This window comes from Triticum urartu, chromosome 5A, assembly GCF_056163025.1.
Source record: "Triticum urartu cultivar PI428250 chromosome 5A, HENAU_Tu73, whole genome shotgun sequence".
Lineage (NCBI taxonomy): Eukaryota > Viridiplantae > Streptophyta > Magnoliopsida > Poales > Poaceae > Triticum > Triticum urartu.
The window spans coordinates 586,822,479-586,836,770 of NC_141877.1; the positions used below are offsets into that span (position 1 = coordinate 586,822,479).

The 14,292-nt window shown below is 45.8% G+C and overlaps 4 protein-coding genes across 7 annotated transcripts; 2 read left to right on the forward strand and 2 right to left on the reverse strand.

The window, feature by feature from the left end:
• The first annotated feature begins 1,370 nt into the window (after nucleotides 1-1,370).
• LOC125510808 (uncharacterized) lies at nucleotides 1,371-5,114 on the forward strand. Its single transcript, XM_048676071.2, has 3 exons — nucleotides 1,371-2,661; nucleotides 3,635-3,724; nucleotides 4,713-5,114. The coding sequence occupies exons 1-2, from the start codon at nucleotides 1,485-1,487 to the stop codon at nucleotides 3,706-3,708; spliced, it is 1,251 nt and encodes a 416-aa protein (XP_048532028.2). The 5' UTR covers nucleotides 1,371-1,484; the 3' UTR covers nucleotides 3,709-3,724; nucleotides 4,713-5,114.
• Nucleotides 5,115-5,373: 259 nt separating this feature from the next.
• LOC125510809 (ribosome production factor 2 homolog) lies at nucleotides 5,374-8,686 on the forward strand. Its single transcript, XM_048676072.2, has 7 exons — nucleotides 5,374-5,680; nucleotides 6,323-6,415; nucleotides 6,855-7,058; nucleotides 7,318-7,563; nucleotides 7,652-7,888; nucleotides 8,057-8,122; nucleotides 8,217-8,686. The coding sequence occupies exons 2-7, from the start codon at nucleotides 6,338-6,340 to the stop codon at nucleotides 8,322-8,324; spliced, it is 939 nt and encodes a 312-aa protein (XP_048532029.2). The 5' UTR covers nucleotides 5,374-5,680; nucleotides 6,323-6,337; the 3' UTR covers nucleotides 8,325-8,686.
• Nucleotides 8,687-8,824: 138 nt separating this feature from the next.
• On the reverse strand, nucleotides 8,825-10,261 carry LOC125510812 (uncharacterized). Its single transcript, XM_048676076.2, has one exon. It carries the CDS (start codon nucleotides 9,972-9,974, stop codon nucleotides 9,255-9,257), a length of 720 nt encoding a protein of 239 aa, XP_048532033.2. The 5' UTR covers nucleotides 9,975-10,261; the 3' UTR covers nucleotides 8,825-9,254.
• A 137-nt stretch (nucleotides 10,262-10,398) lies between these two features.
• LOC125510810 (Reticulon family protein) lies at nucleotides 10,399-13,394 on the reverse strand. Of its 4 annotated transcripts, XM_048676075.2 has the most exons (7): nucleotides 13,190-13,380; nucleotides 13,045-13,076; nucleotides 11,627-11,884; nucleotides 11,377-11,545; nucleotides 11,151-11,289; nucleotides 10,927-10,996; nucleotides 10,399-10,800 (listed from the first exon to the last, which is right to left on the reverse strand). In XM_048676075.2, the coding sequence occupies exons 3-7, from the start codon at nucleotides 11,868-11,870 to the stop codon at nucleotides 10,637-10,639; spliced, it is 786 nt and encodes a 261-aa protein (XP_048532032.2). In that variant the 5' UTR covers nucleotides 11,871-11,884; nucleotides 13,045-13,076; nucleotides 13,190-13,380; the 3' UTR covers nucleotides 10,399-10,636. The 4 variants fall into 4 exon arrangements, with proteins under 4 accessions (XP_048532032.2, XP_048532030.2, XP_048532031.2 ...); XM_048676073.2 differs by lacking the exon at nucleotides 13,045-13,076 and having other exon boundaries at nucleotides 13,190-13,394; XM_048676074.2 differs by lacking the exon at nucleotides 13,190-13,380 and having other exon boundaries at nucleotides 13,000-13,050.
• Nucleotides 13,395-14,292: the final 898 nt, after the last annotated feature.

Below are 14,292 nucleotides of genomic sequence, written 5' to 3' on the forward strand. Positions count from 1 at the left end.
ATGTTACTTGCCCGAGATTCGATCGTCGGTATCTCAATACCTAGTTCAATCTCATTACCGACAAGTCTCTTTACTCGTTCCGTAATACATCATCCCGCAACTAACTCATTAGTAGCAATGCCTGCAAGGCTTAAGTGATGTGCATTACCGAGAGGGCCCAGAGAACCTCTCCGACAATCGGAGTGACAAATTTTAATCTCGAAATACGCTAACCCAACAAGTACCTTCGAAGACACCCGTAGAGCACCTTTATAATCACCCAGTTACGTTGTGATGTTTGGTAGCACACAAAGTGTTTCTCCGGTAAACGGGAGTTGCATGTATAAGTCATGAAGAAATCAATAGCAACATACTAAACGATCGAGTGCTAAGCTAACGGAATGGGTCAAGTCAATCACATCATTCTCCTAATGATGTGATCCCGTTAATCAAATGACAACCCATGTCAATGGCTAGGAAACTTAACCATCTTTGATCGACGAGCTAGTCAAGTAGAGGCATACTAGTGACACTCTGTTTGTCTATGTATTCACACATGTATTATGTTTCCGATTAATACAATTCTAACATGAATAATAAACATTTATCATGATATAAGGAAATAAATAATAACTTTATTATTGCCTCTAGGGCATAGTTCCTTCAGTTGTTTAGGTTAGTTTTTTTTTCCTGATAGGGGCAACATTATGTGGTGGATATGCTTCATCTTCGAGCCGCTCTTCCGTGCTTTGATCCTCCTTGTGTTCGTCCATTAGGACGAGAGCATTGGCATAGATTAGTACCCTTTTTTTGGACGGTGGGGTTAAGGTTTCTTGCCTATGTGCACGGCGGTGAGATTTGGTGCCAGGCACTTCAAAACGATTCAATGGTTCAATGGCAATAATTGCGGCTCTGACTTGCTGATTCTTAGTGGCACATGCGTGAAGTCTTGCCGGTTCTCATAGACAAGATCAATCCGACTCCGGTAGCGGAGCGACGACATCGGCATACTGTGGCTCACTCGCGGCGATAGTGGTTGTCCTTTGGTGCACTGTACACGATGTATTTTTTTCAAAACAGATGATTTTTCCAACATGTATATCCAACATGTATTTAAAAAAATTTACACTATATATCTACAAAATGTACACTGTGCATTTTAATAATATCCAACATGTATTTAAAAAAATTTGAACGGGTACCTTGAAATGTTTGATTTGATTAACAAAAAAACATTCATTTTTATTAAAATCAAATCGATATATATATATATATTCAAAAATGAAAAATAAAAGGAAAAAATGAAAAAGAAAAATATAAGCGTTAAAAAAACACAGAAAAAAGGTACAGCACCGTGTCTTTACTCGCGCGGCGTTCTGACCCAGTTAAGCCTACGCCCGCCTTGATCGGTTCTTCTACAACGAAACCTGGGCTCAAAATAAAAATGAAAAATAAATGCTAAAAACAAAGCTCGCTCGATTTTCCGGAGGAGTTTTTTGGGCGAGATGACCTGCGGCGGCCTCCCCAGCTCGCCGGCGCCGGCGCCGATGCCGACGGTGGCGGTCCCGCTGGAGGACGAGAACCTCCTCCCGGAGATCCTCGTCCGGCTAGCCCCGCTGCCGTCCGCCCTCCCGCGCGCCTCCCTCGTCTGCAAGCGCTGGCGCCGCGTCGTCTCCGACCGCCGCTTCGTCCGCCGCTTCCGCGCCCACCACCTCCGCAGCCCCCCTCCCCTGATCGGATTCTTCGAGGAGGTCACCCGCGAGCCCTCCCCGGACTCCCCCAGCAGCCTCTTCTTCACCCCGATCCTGGATCCCCCCAACCGCGTCCCGGTCAGCCGCTTCTCCCTGAGCTTCCGCAACGGCGACGGCCGCACGATCCTCGGCTGCCGCGACGGTCTCGCTCTCCTCGTCGACGCGGGGGGTGCCGAGATCGAGGTCCTGGTGTGGGACCCCGTCACCGGCGACCAGCACCGCTTCGTCGTCCCTCCGGCGATCGACGAGCGCCAGGTCATCGAGATCTTAAACGGCGCGGTTCTCCGCACCGCCGGGATCCTCGACGACCGCCCATTCCGATTCCAGGTGGTCTTGGCGGGCATCGACAGGCCAAACGAGCGGCTGTTCGCCTGCGTTTACTCGTCGGAGACTGGCAAATGGGGCGATCCAATCTGGGTATCCGTGGATTCTGAGAGCAACGTTCGCACCACGGTTTCGATGCGTGTTTCAAGCACCCTGGTTGGGAATTCCCTCTACTGGTCGCTGAATGGGGATACTGCTGCCATCCTTCAGTTTGATTTGGGCACACAACGGCTGGCTGTGATACCGCTGCCACTTGATAAGTGCAGCGATGGCAGCCGCTCCTTCCGGGCTATGCCCGTGGACGGTGGCGGGCTTGGCATCCTTGAGCTGTTGGATTTCAACATCCAATTGTGGAAAAGGGAGATCGACCGTGACGGTGTTGTTTCATGGGTGCTGGGGAAAACTATTGAATTGGATCAGCTTCTTTCCCTGGACAAGAGGGGAATGAGTCCAATGATGCTGGGGTATTGCGAGGTCAATAATGTGGTGTTCCTAAGGACAGTATTCAGTATTTTCTTGGTCCAGCTTGAGTCATTGAAGTTCAACAAGCCACCCATACAGGCATCTTACTTCTTGGTTCATCCATTCACAAGTGTTTATACTGCAGGTAATAACCAAGTAGGAGTACTTTTCTGAGAGTGGATTTTTGGAACCCGGGTGTATTGGAGGACTTTATTTCTACAATTGATTGATGGAAAGCTTTTCACATCCTTGGCGTTAGACTAATAATAACATAAATTAAATATGTGTCAACAGTTCCTTTTGCCGCTAAATGTGCTATTGAACATATTGCCATGCTGCTTATGATATTATTTTTATGATTTTCAAACATTTTATTAGAGGTCAGAGGTAGCAAGCATTTTATGTAAGTTTATTAGATGAAGAAAAATATAGATTAAAACCATGAATGTAAAGATAAAACAAAGCTAAATTTCACTGCTACCTTTCTATTGTGTTATACAAAAGACGTATAATGCCAGTGATTGTGTTTCACGCACTGAGATGGAAAACAGCTGGAGATTGGAAAGCTGAAATGTCCAAATGGTAGCTCAATATACATTTAAAGGCTTAAAACTAGTTACATCCTTTGACTCAATGTTTATTTATTTTAATCTTGCTAACTTCAATCCATAATAAAGGCTTGATTTGATCTGTACGAGATAATAGTTCATTTTTATCACTTGTTGATGACTCGCAAGCGTCAGAGTCTACTTGTACCAGAGGATAAATGAATTGAGTTTGTTTTATCTTTTCAAGCTAAAGTTATTCAAATATGAATTGTCATTATTCTTTGTTCTTAAAATTTATTGGTTTGAATATATTATACTTCAGATAACACGGGAATAACTCTTGATCACTTCTTCATTCTGATCAGCTAATATTATGTGCATGCCATTCCATTTTAGGGGATTACTGAGTGTATATACCATTCTCAGAAATATTCTTTGCAGGGCAGTAGATGTGCTTTAGTTTATCTATTCCAATGTTGAAACATGTGTTTTTCCTCTCTCAATTTTGGCTTATCTAAATATATTGTTGTTATCCCGTCGTATCTTTGGTTCTTTGGCTTATGCTTGTAGACATGGGCATTGGTGGTGGACCTGATGAAGCCAAACTTCTGTGTAATGCAATGCATAAGGTGACTGTATTGTGATACATTGGTTGAGCAGGTAATGTAAGCTTATCTTTGTATTTTCATTTGAGGGATCATAACTGGTACCTTTTGTTTTTGTTACAAAATGCCCCCTTTACAACCATTTGTGAATAACCGAATTACAAGTGAGGATTCTCACTGTGGTTCACACAACCTATTGTTGAAACTTGAAAGTAGGCCGCCATCTCTCTGCCTCCACTTTGATCTTGGTACTCTCGCCTTAGAAAGCGCTGCTGTTTGTCTTGCTCCACACATAAATTCCTGTGCTGGTCGTTGTACATCTGCTTCTTCCTTGATAGCCACCACTGCTGCATAGTGTCACGAGATCGCAGTCTTGCTTCAGTGGCCAGCCCAGTGAGGATTGCTCAGCCAAATCTGGCAGATCTACGGGCATCACACAGGAAAATGCTCGGCCATCTCCTGATGCTGCGACAGTGGAGGACATGTGCCCAGATTTTGAGGTAGTGGTGCTTGAGGCTGTTGCCTGTTGGCAGTCCAACAGCGATGCTGAAGGGCAAGCCAAATGAAGAACCGGCATTTCAGAGTCAACTTCGCCTTCCAGAGGACCTTTTGGCAGCTGCCATAGCTTAATGCTGTAGTGGGTTCAAAAAAGCAGTGTTCATTTTGGCCCGAAGGAAGTTCCTTTATAATAGGATGCATAATCCCTTGCTAGAGGCTTCTACCACATGGATTTGGTTGATCTAAACCCGTTAATTAGTACACGGCTATTTCTTACATTTCTAAAACATTTGCCTTTGAGCCACAAGGCAGATGCATCTGCTTTCAACACCACGAAGCAAAGATTTTTTTTTTTCCTTTTTGAACTTCTTCTGATTTTGCTGCCGGTTTGATTCTACTTTGGAGGTTTGACATAAGTTCCACAGTGAGATGACATTGATGTTTATGTTTAGCAATACAAAACTTTGTGAGGTGGTATAACTTTAATGGCTTTTGCATCATCAACCGGTGGTACAAATTTTGTATGACCAGTGACTGTTTCGCAGGTATGTGAGCTCTCATTCAGTTGCTGAGCAGCTGCTGAATGACTTTACCGGCGCAGGTCCCGTCAGTGCGGAAGTTGATCTTCTACGGAGCATGTTCTCGTCAACTGCGAAGAGTAGGATTTATTTGTTCAGTCTGGTAGCTCATTGTGTCACCTAAATATAATTGTAGCCATTATCCAACTGGCATGATGACAAGCCGTGACTTGGCCGCACTAGTAAATAGTCCAGCTAGCGGCTGATTATTGCCTCCGGTTTCATTTTCTTTGTCGTCCGAGCAAAGCCCACAGATTTCATGGTTGGTACTCCGGTGCATTCTGTGCTATCGCTCGTCTACTTATTTGGTACTGTTATCCTTTTGTTTATGCTCCGTGGTTCCGCGTTGTATGCGGCGTGGAGATTTAATTCTTGAATTTCTGCTACTGGTACCAAAATGTTGAATTGATTTACTTGAGAAAGATGAAGCATCTGCCTAAGATACGCCGATAGAAAATGTCCGTATATATATATAAATGAATGGTCATGTGTTTCAAAAAGCTCTTGTATTTTTTTTAAGTTTGTGTCTAGAAAAAAATCATATGTTAGAAAATAAAATTTTGAAAATTACTCATGCATTAGTAAGAAATGCCTATGTATAAAAAATAAAATAAAAATTACGGATTTTTTTGGGGGAAAAGAAAAAACGAAAAAAAGGTGAAAAAGGAAGATAAACAGAAAAGAAGAAGAAACAAAATAACATTTTTTTTGGAGCTAAGGAAACAAAATAACCGGGCTGAAAAGAGGATAGGCCGGCCCATGCGCGCACGCGCGGTGCAGAAGGCCCACCCGGCTAGGGTTAAGTAGGACGTATAGAGCCCTCCTCGCCAACCGTCGTCTCCGGGACCGGCATCTTCCACACGCCGCCGCCGTCGCAAACCGGAGAGCGAGACCGACTGCGCGCGCAGCACCACCGCCGCCGCAATTTTCGATTGGTTTGTTCCTCGCCTGTGCTCCCTTTTTTACCTTAACTCCATGGGTATCGTCTTCCTGGCTGCAATAGTAGCCAGTGCTACTGCCATAAAAAAGAAGAGCCGCCCGCAACTGCGCCTGGAAAATTGATGATGTAGAAACAACGCCGTGCTTGCACTGTTTTATTCTGTATCTTCGTGCTATTATGAAATAAAGATGCATTCAGAATTCTATCTATTTCGAGTTTCTTTTATGCCATGTCCATGGACGCTGTTGCTTTCCTGTGGAAGGTTCAGCCACTGTATTTTACTCTTTATTACCATCCATGCTGGAGCAGCCTTGCCATGGATGCAAGCATTCACGGCATAATACTTTGGCGACGCGTGCCTCTGTTTGAAATGTTGGTGGACTTGTTTGTTGTTATTATGCATGATTCATTCTATTTTTTTAAAAGAAAATCAGGCATGCTCAAAGTTACAGTTGCTATCACAGTCATGTAGATATAATGTCCTTACCAGTTACTAGTACAGCTTCTTTGATTAGTTCCTCGCCAAGATTCAGCAGCGTTCTGTGTCATCATCTATCATCTAGACGCTAATTTATTATGTCCGACATGGATGGTTTAAAAAGCAACTTGTTTCTCTTCCTTGAAATGCTTTTTTCAGCTGTTGGACAGTCAGATGAGCAAGATGGTGGCGATCAGGGTTCCCAGGAACATGCGAGCCAAGCGCGAACTCCTCAAGCACGCGCCCAAGCTTGTAAGCTTTCTTTTTCTTTGACCCTTTTTCTATTTCAGCTGTTTCAAAATTTCCTTCAGTTTAATTTGCAGTACCAGAAACACACCGCCTCCCGTTGAATTATTATAAACACGGCACCCATACAATAAGCGTAAATCATCATTATCTTGTGTGTCCGTGGCCAAGCGAAAACTGGTATCTTCCAGCAATTTCCCAAATTAGTTTCAACTAGTGTGCTGCATCAGTGTACTTTGGGGCCGAGTTACACGCAAAAGGGTTGGCCAGACTTTCTGGCACATGTTATATGCTTTGTGCATATAACCACTTGCAAATCTTGACATTAGTTTCTATTGGAAGGCTCTGCTGCTTTATAACCTTCCATGACAAGAAACTATAAATAGCATGTACGTGTTTCTTTTCGATTCCCGTATCAGACTTGTTGCTCTACTGTTTGTTCCAGGTTGAGAATGGCAAGAAGATGCTTATTCTACATGGTACAAAGACTAGCGCAGTTTTGAACGATGTGCTCGCAGATCTTTTTCACCTGAAGCGTGATCATGCTGTGAAGTACACCAAGAAGAACGACAACATCAGGCCATTTGAGAGCGGCGGTGAAACTTCCCTGGAGTTCTTCTCCCTTAAATCTGATTGCAGCCTCTTAGTGGTAAGTTTTGTCAGTTCCCATTGTGTATGTGGTGAGAATGGGACTTGTTATTCACTTGAGATTTTTTTTTACTAAACTGATGATGTTCTCAGAAGTAGATTTAGTGAGCTAGGCAATGACTTTCTGAGCACCAGTATGGAAATTATCTGAAACCTTTTCAATGTCTGTTATAGTGAACCTTTTCATTTTTCTTTGTATATTGAATGCAGAGAATATTATTCTCTATTATTTTTAACTGCAACTATTTATGTTTTTGCAGTATGGTTCTCACTCAAAGAAGAGGCCCAACAATCTTGTTTTGGGAAGAACTTATGATCACCACATATACGACCTTGTTGAAGTAGGAGTTGAGAACTACAAATCCATAGAATCCTATGCATATGATAAAAAGTTGGCGCCTAAACTTGGGACAAAGCCTTTCTTTGCCTTCATTGGGGAGCACTTTGAGAGTGTCGATGAGCTGAAGCATTTGAAGGAAATGCTCCTTGATCATTTCAAAGGAGAGGTGTGCATCTTTATAGATAAGTTGGAACGTAGGGCATAGATAATCCCTTTAGCTTTAATCCTGTAACTTATTTATTGTTGATATATAGGTGGTAGAGAATCTGAACCTTGCTGGTGTAGATCGGATATTCGTGTGCACAGCGATTTCCCCTACTACTGTCTACATGATGCACTGTGCTCTCCGTCTAAAAAGGTCAGGCACATCTATTCCTAGGATGGAGCTGGTTGAAGTTGGGCCTTCAATGGACCTGGTAGTTAGGCGGCACCAACGTCCATCTGAAAGTTTACAGAAGGAAGCTATGAAGGCTCCTGGTCATGCTAAGAAGGTAAATCCAATGGAACAGCTGTGTTTTGTTCATCAGATATTGTTATCCTGCTGGTTAGGTTGCAAAATGGCGCCATTAGCCATAAACAACTATACTTCCTGCCCTAATTTTGACACCAATAACTTGTATGCCAGTATGAACTCAGAACTACATTTAACATATTTGCAGGTGAAAAATGTGACGAATAATCCAATTGATGGCAAGGAGGGCAGGATCTACATTCCAGACCAGGAGGTTTGTGTCTCTAAACTGTTTCACTAGCAGCTGTGAAGCTTAAATATTAACCTATTTGCCACACTAATCCGATTCATGGTTTTCTGACCGAAAGGTTTCGAAATTGACCTTAACAAGCGACATAAAGGGCCTGAAGCGGGAGCGCCGTGAAGCCAAGAAAAACAAGGAGAACTCGAAGAAGCAAAAGGTCAACCCCGAGTGAATAACACAGAAGGCTACTCATTCTTGGTAACTGGTCATTTTTAAGGATTTTTGGTGCACCTGACGATCGCAGCGGCTGTGTTAAGCCAACTGGAGACCAACTTGTTAGGTTGAGCTGTAAATAGTGCGGTACCGTCTTTTTAGGCCGTAAAACCTGTCTACGGACTTCTGCATCTGTGTTGAGGCAGCTTATCTATCAGACATTATTAGTGCGAAATTTTTGGAGCAACGTGTGTTACGAGTATTTTGTTTTAGTATTGTTGTTAGTCCTTGATATTAGCTGATCTGAGATGATTGTTGAGATGACATGGTTTAAGTCTGGTTACCATGGCCATTTTCTTTTCTGAATCTGTATATCCTGCATTTTTGTCGTCTTTTCTTTTATGCATATGTTTTTTAAAATCCTGTAGCCCTGTGAATATGCAGCTTGTCCGTGTTTTAGTGCTTGGGTTCACGTGAGCTACAAAAAAAAGTGAAAATCATTTGTTTTATATAGTATAAACAGTAAACACATTGTTCACTCTTTCAAAATCACCAATTTATCATTTTTTTGTGTAGCTCACGTGTCAATGTAGTACTCCCTTCGTTCATAAATATAAGATGTTTTGGGCATTTTAGTATGAACTACATACGGACTGAGATGAGCAATGGCAACGTAGGGAGTTGACCTTGTAGGGTTTTTAGAAGTTGATGAACAAACACACTAAAACTTTTCATTTTTTTTGTGTAGCTCACGTGTCAAAATACATACGAATTGTTCATCATTTTGAATTTTGCTGCTTCTGTCTGGAGCATTTTTCAGAGCAATGGCACTGTAGCAGTGCAGGTGCTAGTAGCTACTACTACTGGTGAAAAGATTCTGGGCTTATACTCTTGGCCATGGCACCCAGGTCAGGTGATTGATGCCACTATTTTTCTCCTTCCTTCCTTGTCAGTGGATGGCCTCGTTGGGGTTCGGGTTGTCGCTGCTGCTGTCGGTGGCGCCGTCGCTCGCGCTGGCAGCAGGAGGCGTCGGCTGCGCACGGCTGGGCGGCGATGGCACCGCGCCGGCGCCCCCGCCCCATCCCTCCGGCTTGAAGCTGAACGGCATGCCTCCGCCTGGGATGCCTCCTGGCATAGGCATAGGCATGCCGCCGCCGGGGATGCCTCCTGGCATAGGGAGTGGCATGCCGCCGCCTGGCATGCCTCCCGGCATGGGCATGGCGGGCATCCCGGGGAGGGCGGGCAAAGGCACGGGCATGGCAGGAATCGGCATCCCGGGCATGCCGCCGGGGTTCGGGAACAGCGGGAACGACGGCATCGTCGACGGCGGCAGCCACCACTTCATGCTGCTGGTGCCGGAACTCACATCGTCCCTCCCCGCCGTCGCCGGTCCTGGGGCAGGCCCGGGCGCGGCTGCGGCGACCGTGGCGTCGTAGGACGCGCCGCGCCCCGGCTCGAACTCCACCCGGCTGATCTCGTCCTCGTAGTCGTCCAAGGACGCGTCCTGCGGCGCGGTCTCCGCGGCGGCCATGGAGCCGAAGGCGAACTCCTGGGCGTACCCCTCGGCGTCGACGTCGTTGTCGTGGAGGACACGCACGCCGTGCCCCCACCCGGCGCAGGCCAGGAGGACGAGGACGCCGAGGAAGACGGACGGCATGCTCTGCTCCATGGCTCGGTCTGTTCTTAGCTCCGTGGGTGCTGTTCTTGCCGGCGAGGTGGTGAGTGGGAGACGCGTGAGCGGTGCAGGTTTTATAGCGTGGTGACTGGTAACTTGGAGCTGGGGGTAGGTTGGATCATGGTGAGCTGCCTGCACTCCGATTTGTAAATCATCTCATGGGTTTTTCCAGCAGCTCCAGGTGCATGCCGGAGGCGTGCAACAGCAACACCACCTGAAAACTAACAACTTGGGTCACCTTCTGACTTCCAAATCCGGTGCTTAATCTGCACCCTTTGACCAGATTTTCGACAGCACGCAAGAAATTTGCGCATGGAGAGCATGAGTGTTCATCGCAATCGCCGAAAATAAAATCACCGCGATCGCAAATTTGGATATGGCAGCAAGCAATTCTCATTCTGACAAAGCACAACGAATCTGAGCTCAACTTCCAATATATGCAGACAACTTATGGTCTCACCAATTTTGTTGAGCAGCATCCCACAAATAACTGGGAGAACAGACGCAAGCGTCGCGGTTAAATTTAAACCAGCGTTCTGGTTCTGTTCAGGAAGCACTTGAGCACACATGCTCTCACATGACACTACAGGTCCGCAGCACACAAACTAGGCAGAAGGGATTTCACTCGATAAATCATGAGTGCCCTCCGATCTAATCTATTCGCTCTTCTTGTTCCTCTTGGTGGGCATCCTGCTCAGGACGCCGCTGTCGAGTTTCTGGTACTGCTCTCGGAGCAGGCCCAGGATGCTGTAGAGGAAGTCGTCGACCTGGTCCTCGTACTTCTCGTACAGCACAGGGAGCGTGTGCGCACCGACGAACCCTGTTCCAGGTGATCAGAAAATGTTTACAAGTTAATACATGCATTCGCAAAACAGGAACAGTATGTTATTTCTTGGTGGCAAAAAATGTCAGAGAAATGAGAGGCTACAGCTTCTTACGGTCTTACCAATGTAAATGACAGTCAGGAAGTTGAACCAGCTCCCAGCCACAGAAGCAGCCCACAATCCGACAATTGCCTGAAATAAAACATGGCGTGACATCAAAACATCGCCTGATGATGAACAGCCACAGTATTTCCACATGCAGGATTGATTTTCTTTATACTTTCCTATTTGATGTAATGATCACCAATGACGGAATACACAAGGAACACAGTAAAGCTCTACGTACCAATACAAAATGCTTCAAGTTTCTTTCACAAGACACATCTTGAAGGAAACCAAGGAACTTGTTTACTTGGGCACCGATGGCAACAGCAATGTTCACAAACAGGTCCTCTGGCAACTTAACCCGGGGTATTTCAGAAGACCTACATTGACAAGGCATTTTCTATTATTATTATTGCTATGTTGCTGAAAAGGACACACACTGTGCATACACTTCAAAAATTCCATACCTTGAGAAGTTGGACCAAACAAACTGAACCACCATTCCAAGAACAAGGGCAAATGAAATGATTGTCAAGAAGTGGTAATCAAGCCACTCGAAGAAAACCCAGATAGCTGTCGCGAGACCCAAAACACTGGAAGATATCTTCTTGTTCCTCCATAACAACACATCAGCAGCTACAATGACAAAAGAAAAGCATCAGAAATGCCCACAAGGAGAAAACGTAAGTAAACACATGAGCAGATAAGATGACTTACACTTTCCGCCACCCAGAACTCCATGGAGGGACCTCTGACGACCAAACATCTTGTTCTTCACATCAGCGACTGAACCAGGATCGAACCGGCCAGACCTCTGCTTAGGGAGCTTGTCAGAAATGGTATCCATGATGTTGCTCATGATATTGTCAGACTTCTGCTTGGGGAGCCTGTCTGCAATGGTATCCATGATGTTGCCCATGAGCTTTTCAGCTGTGCTCTCAGAATGTTCCGACATCTTCATGTATTTCGAGCTCACTGTGAAGTAGGATGGTATTATGATCCCGTGATATCCAAGACGTGTATAGGGCAGACCAAGCTGACAAGAGCATATACAGAGAAGCAGGACAGAGAAAAAACATGGTAGTAAAATATATGAGTCTGATCAGAAATCGGGCCAATGCAATTTGCTTTGACGTACTTTACTGGGAGTTTAGAACCATACATTCAACTTTTGGGCCTAAAGCGTGTAGTACATGCTTATGTTATTACTGTTTGCTAGGACTCTCACTCAGGCTGACTGGTAAGTTATTACTGTTTGCTAGGACTCTCTCTCAGGCTGACTGGTAAGTTATTACTGTTTGCTAGGACTCTCACTCAGGCTGACTGGTAAGTTATTACTGTTTGCTAGGACTCTCACTCAGGCTGACTGGTAAGTTATTACTGTTTGCTAGGACTCTCACTCAGGCTGACTGGTAAGTTATTACTGTTTGCTAGGACTCTCTCTCAGGCTGACTGGTAAGTTATTACTGTTTGCTAGGACTCTCACTCAGGCTGACTGGTAAGTTATTACTGTTTGCTAGGACTCTCTCTCAGGCTGACTGGTAAGTTATTACTGTTTGCTAGGACTCTCTCTCAGGCTGACTGGTAAGTTGAGTCGGATGCCTGTTTAACAATCAATATTCATTCATTCATGGACCAGCCTTTCATCATTCATTTCTGACCAAAACTTCCATCATAAATGAACAATCTAGTACACCAGGGTACCCCATTCAGGCATGATATATGACCTGACAAACACTTTTTTGAGCAATTATTGTCCAAATATATACTACTACGTACTATTTTTTTTTGAATCATGTTAAGCGAGAGAAAAATGACATTCAGTTATGCACCACCAAAATCACTGCAAACACCACCAAAACCGTCCCCTTCAAGGGGATCTAACCAGATAAAGACCGGTACTTTATGGATCAAAAATATCAATCTACAAGTCCTTGGCTTTGTTGCGGAAGCAACCGAGGGCACAATCAGCAGAGAAGGCCGCCCATCTCTTCTTTACCCACAACAGAAGCATATTCAGAGCTCGTCTGCTAATAATCCGGTCAGCAGAAAAGGGACGAAGAAAAACTACACAGGCAAACCATGTTTACCCCGAAAGTTTCTTCTTATCCTAAAGAACTCACGAATCTACCTACCTTTCCGTCCGGCAAAGCCGCTCTCTCCATCGCTTTCAGGAAAAACAACAAACGAGCAAACAGGAAAAGCGGCTCAGATTCCATCCACATCGCCGCAGGAAAAACAACCCAAACTAGCAGCAGAGCCGCCGGAGAGAGACCGTACCGAGGAGGGGCGCGAGGGAGCTCAGCGGGCAGAGAGGCGTCCGCTCCGGCTCCCGCTCCCGGAGTCGATCGCGCGGAGCAGGCGGCGGCGAGCGAGCGAGCGAGCGAGAGGAGTGTTGGTGGGGTGGGGCTGGGGGGAGGAGAACGCAGTCGCCGCAGCAGAATTATTTGCTATCGGAATCGTGAAATCCCTCTGCAAGGCGCGTGCACAGGTTTGTGCGCGCGTGGGGCTCGCTTACGGGTGGGGCCGCGGGGGTGGGGCGCAAGTCGCGGGCCCGCGCGTAAGGGGATGTCGCCGTCACGGGGGGTCGTTCGGCGGGGCGCCGGTGTGGAGCACGAGGGGCGAGCGGGGCCCGCGCAGGATATTTTGAGTGGCTTTGGTACGTTGAGCAAATCGCCTTGATTGAGTTGGTCAGCATTTGATTCTCTGCTAACTAAAATGAAGCAAAACGTCCGCTGATTTGAAAACGACGATTTAATTGGATTGCGGGCATTGTTTTGCTATCGGAACGCTGTCACGTGGGAGCACATGTTATCCTATAATTAAGTACTCCCTCCCTCCCACTTTTTTTTTTAAAACATAAACGTCAGAGACGTCCGGCTTTAAATTAATAAAGCCCTCAACATAGGCAGCGTGCACAAATGGAACAAACCAAATAAACGAACGAAACCGAAGCTAGTCAACCATGTTCTAAGGCATGCCAAAATGACGAAGACGACGAAATAGAGTGCATTACATGGCATAGCCAGCCAGACTAACGAGCACGCAGGCTCAAGGGTAACCAAGACCAAAAGAGCTGCTCATCCCTATGAAGCAGCAAACGGAGGTGACGGGGCTCGGGACGCCGAGTACATGGAGCGGAGACGTGCGATAGCTTGTCGATGGAGATCAGAGTCCTGTTGTCTTCCCAGCGGTGCCCACTGCTGCAAGAATAAGATGCATTTGAAAATAACATCAGCGGGGTGAGAGGGAAACACTCCCTCAATAGTAAACTTGTTACGAATATGCCATAAGGCCCACAGCATGGCCGAGGCACACGTCCACATTATCCGGCGTAAAGAGCCCGGGATCAAAGATAGGTATGACACAAGCTCAGAGCGTGA

Bases quoted from the DNA above. Each gene is read 5' to 3' on its own strand.
- LOC125510808 (XM_048676071.2), top strand. From the start codon at position 1,485: ATGACCTGCGGCGGCCTCCCCAGCTCGCCGGCGCCGGCGCCGATGCCG. The intron at 2,662-3,634 runs GTAATAACCAAG...TTATGCTTGTAG, and splicing joins CACAAGTGTTTATACTGCAG to ACATGGGCATTGGTGGTGGA.
- LOC125510809 (XM_048676072.2), top strand. From the start codon at position 6,338: ATGAGCAAGATGGTGGCGATCAGGGTTCCCAGGAACATGCGAGCCAAG. The intron at 7,059-7,317 runs GTAAGTTTTGTC...ATGTTTTTGCAG, and splicing joins CTGATTGCAGCCTCTTAGTG to TATGGTTCTCACTCAAAGAA. The intron at 7,889-8,056 runs GTAAATCCAATG...ACATATTTGCAG, and splicing joins CTCCTGGTCATGCTAAGAAG to GTGAAAAATGTGACGAATAA.
- LOC125510812 (XM_048676076.2), bottom strand. From the start codon at position 9,974: ATGGAGCAGAGCATGCCGTCCGTCTTCCTCGGCGTCCTCGTCCTCCTG.
- LOC125510810 (XM_048676073.2), bottom strand. From the start codon at position 11,870: ATGAAGATGTCGGAACATTCTGAGAGCACAGCTGAAAAGCTCATGGGC. The intron at 11,546-11,626 runs GTAAGTCATCTT...TTGTCATTGTAG, and splicing joins AGTTCTGGGTGGCGGAAAGT to CTGCTGATGTGTTGTTATGG. The intron at 10,801-10,926 runs GTAAGACCGTAA...CACCTGGAACAG, and splicing joins CCTGACTGTCATTTACATTG to GGTTCGTCGGTGCGCACACG.